The sequence below is a fragment of the Pararge aegeria genome, chromosome 24 (genome assembly GCF_905163445.1).
Source record: "Pararge aegeria chromosome 24, ilParAegt1.1, whole genome shotgun sequence".
NCBI classification, from domain to species: domain Eukaryota; kingdom Metazoa; phylum Arthropoda; class Insecta; order Lepidoptera; family Nymphalidae; genus Pararge; species Pararge aegeria.
Genome location: NC_053203.1, coordinates 12,928,899 through 12,931,221, shown reverse-complemented (window position 1 = coordinate 12,931,221; position 2,323 = coordinate 12,928,899). Strand labels below are relative to the sequence as shown.

General features: G+C 55.9%; 1 protein-coding gene across 1 annotated transcript; it reads left to right on the top strand.

Moving 5' to 3' along the window:
- The first annotated feature begins 1,553 nt into the window (after window positions 1-1,553).
- Window positions 1,554-2,114, top strand: LOC120634659. Its single transcript, XM_039905391.1, has one exon. The coding sequence runs from the start codon at window positions 1,554-1,556 to the stop codon at window positions 2,112-2,114; it is 561 nt and encodes a 186-aa protein (XP_039761325.1).
- The last annotated feature ends 209 nt before the right edge of the window (window positions 2,115-2,323 follow it).

Below are 2,323 nucleotides of genomic sequence, written 5' to 3'. Positions count from 1 at the left end.
GGCTTGTGGGGTTCCGCAGGGATCGGTTCTCGGACCCCTGCTGTGGAACCTGGGCTTTGATTGGGCAATTCGTCCGGTTCTGCTGCCCCGGATGGTAATTATTTGTTACGCGGACGACACCATGGTTGCCGTCCGGGGAAGCAGTTATGAGGAGTCGGTGAGGAGGGCTACGGTGGCCACCGAGCTGATGGTCACCCGAATTGGCATGTTGGGGCTCAAAGTTTCCCTTCCAAAGACGGAGGCCGTCCTATTCGGGGGAACGTGTTGTCGTCGGTGTAGTATATGCAGCTGATGGTGTGCCGTGACACCGCAACAATCGCGTGGGGAATTTCGTCGTGGATACGCGACTTTTTGGCCGTAGTGCGCACTATCACCACATATTCGGATGTCAGACCCTGGGCCTCGTGGATGGTGTTCACTCGTGATCCCTGTCCCGTTCCATATCCCAAGGACTTCAAGAGAGCCTTTTCTTTTTGGGTATGGGTAAGGTACAAGGTGTTAATTGTCTCTTTAGGGATCTCGGCACCAGTGTAGTCCTTCAGGGTCAGGGACTGTATCCGAACGTTGGACGAGTATATGCCATCATACACTTCGTTGAGCGCATACGCCACGTCCATGGGGTTTCTGTGCGTGCACAACAGTTGTTTGCTGATAGTGAGGAATACGCTAGGGCGGGAGTACTTTAATGAGAAAGCGTTACTACGGTCGATGAAGGGCACCTGGTTTTCGTCGCCAATTATGAGCATTTCGCTGGCATGAGCAAGTTTCGCGGCCATAATTATCGATCCTGGGTGGCTCATGAGAGCTTCATCCACGATGAGGCGCTCGCAGTGCCTCTCGCTTTGCTCTTTGAATCCATTTACCAAGACCGATGCCATGGTGCGGACTTTGAGTGTTGATGCCGCTCCGTACTTTGCCTGCAGCTTCTCCTTCAAATCCTTTTTGGCCTCCGTGGTTGCTGTTAGAACCACGTCACGATTTATCTCGAAGTTCCTCACTATCCAGGTGGTCTTCCCACAGCCAGGAACTCCGTTTACCCAGGTGATTTTGGGTGCTTTCCAGGATTTCAGGGGCTCCTTCTCGTCCTTCGCTATCTTATTGCCTTGTTCGAGGATTCTCTGTCCCAGCATTATGTTGGTGCATTTTGCCAGGACAACTATTGGGTCGGTGGATGGTGTTTTGAACCGCGGCTTATTATCTTCTGCTTCCGCCTCTTCGTCCACCTCGACAAAACCTGCTGTTGCGCTGTATGCGGCCATGTGGTCGAGTTCTTCTACATTTCCATGTAGAGTTTGCCGACGTCCGTTGTCGTAAATAACCGCTTCAGCTTCCTGGAGTCTCACCGTCAAGAGGCCAGTGTTTTGATGTTTGTAGGCCTGCAGGATGTCATGGCAGGTCTTCCGGCTGACCTCTAGCTCAGCTTTGATGAGAGCCATGAACTCCAACTGCCTGGCGCCTCCAGCGCCGAAAAGGCGGATGCCCTTGCTCTCAGGCTGAAGGAGGTGGTCAGCGAGGAGATCGCTCGAGTCTCAAGGCCGGTTAAATGTGCTGATATGCGCATAACGGGCCTTGATGACTCGGTCTCAAAAGGAGATGTCGCTGGCGCTGTGGCAAAAGTTGGTGGTTGTCCTCCAGAGCAAGTGCTGGCGGGAGAAATAAGGCAAGACGCGGGGGGCCTGGGTACAGTGTGGCTGCGTTGTCCAGTGGCAGCAGCCAAGAAAGTGCTTGAGGGTGGCAGGCTACTCGTCGGCTGGGTGTCAGCCCAAGTCAAGGTGCTAGACGAGCGGCCCCAGCGGTGCTACCGCTGCCTGGAATTCGGCCACATGAGGGCGCTTTGCACTGCCGAGATCGACCGCAGCGACACTTGCTATCGCTGCAGTCAGACTGGCCACAAGGCGAGGGGGTGCACTGCCGTACCGCACTGCAGCGTGTGTGCGGCAGCCGGAAGGGTGGCAAATCACCGAGGAGGCAGCAGCGCTTGCATAAAGCGCAGCAAGAAAAGAGGAGGACGCATGACTGGCGATGGCCCCCGGGTCCCCTCGCAGCCTGCCCGCCCATCCACGAACGCGCAAGCTAGGGGGGGGGCAAAGGAGGTGCCTATGACTGAGGGGTAGTTTTATGGCTCTCCGATTTCTACAGGCGAATATCAACCACTGCGCCAGAGCTCAGGACCTCCTGTTCCAGAGTTTGGCGGAGAGGTTGATCAACGTTGCGGTTGTGGCTGAGCCATACTATGTCCCCTCGGGCAATGAATGGGTGGGGGATCGCGATGGCCTGGTGGCCATCGTGTCCCGTTCCGCGGTCGGTTCCCCGGCCTTCGGAC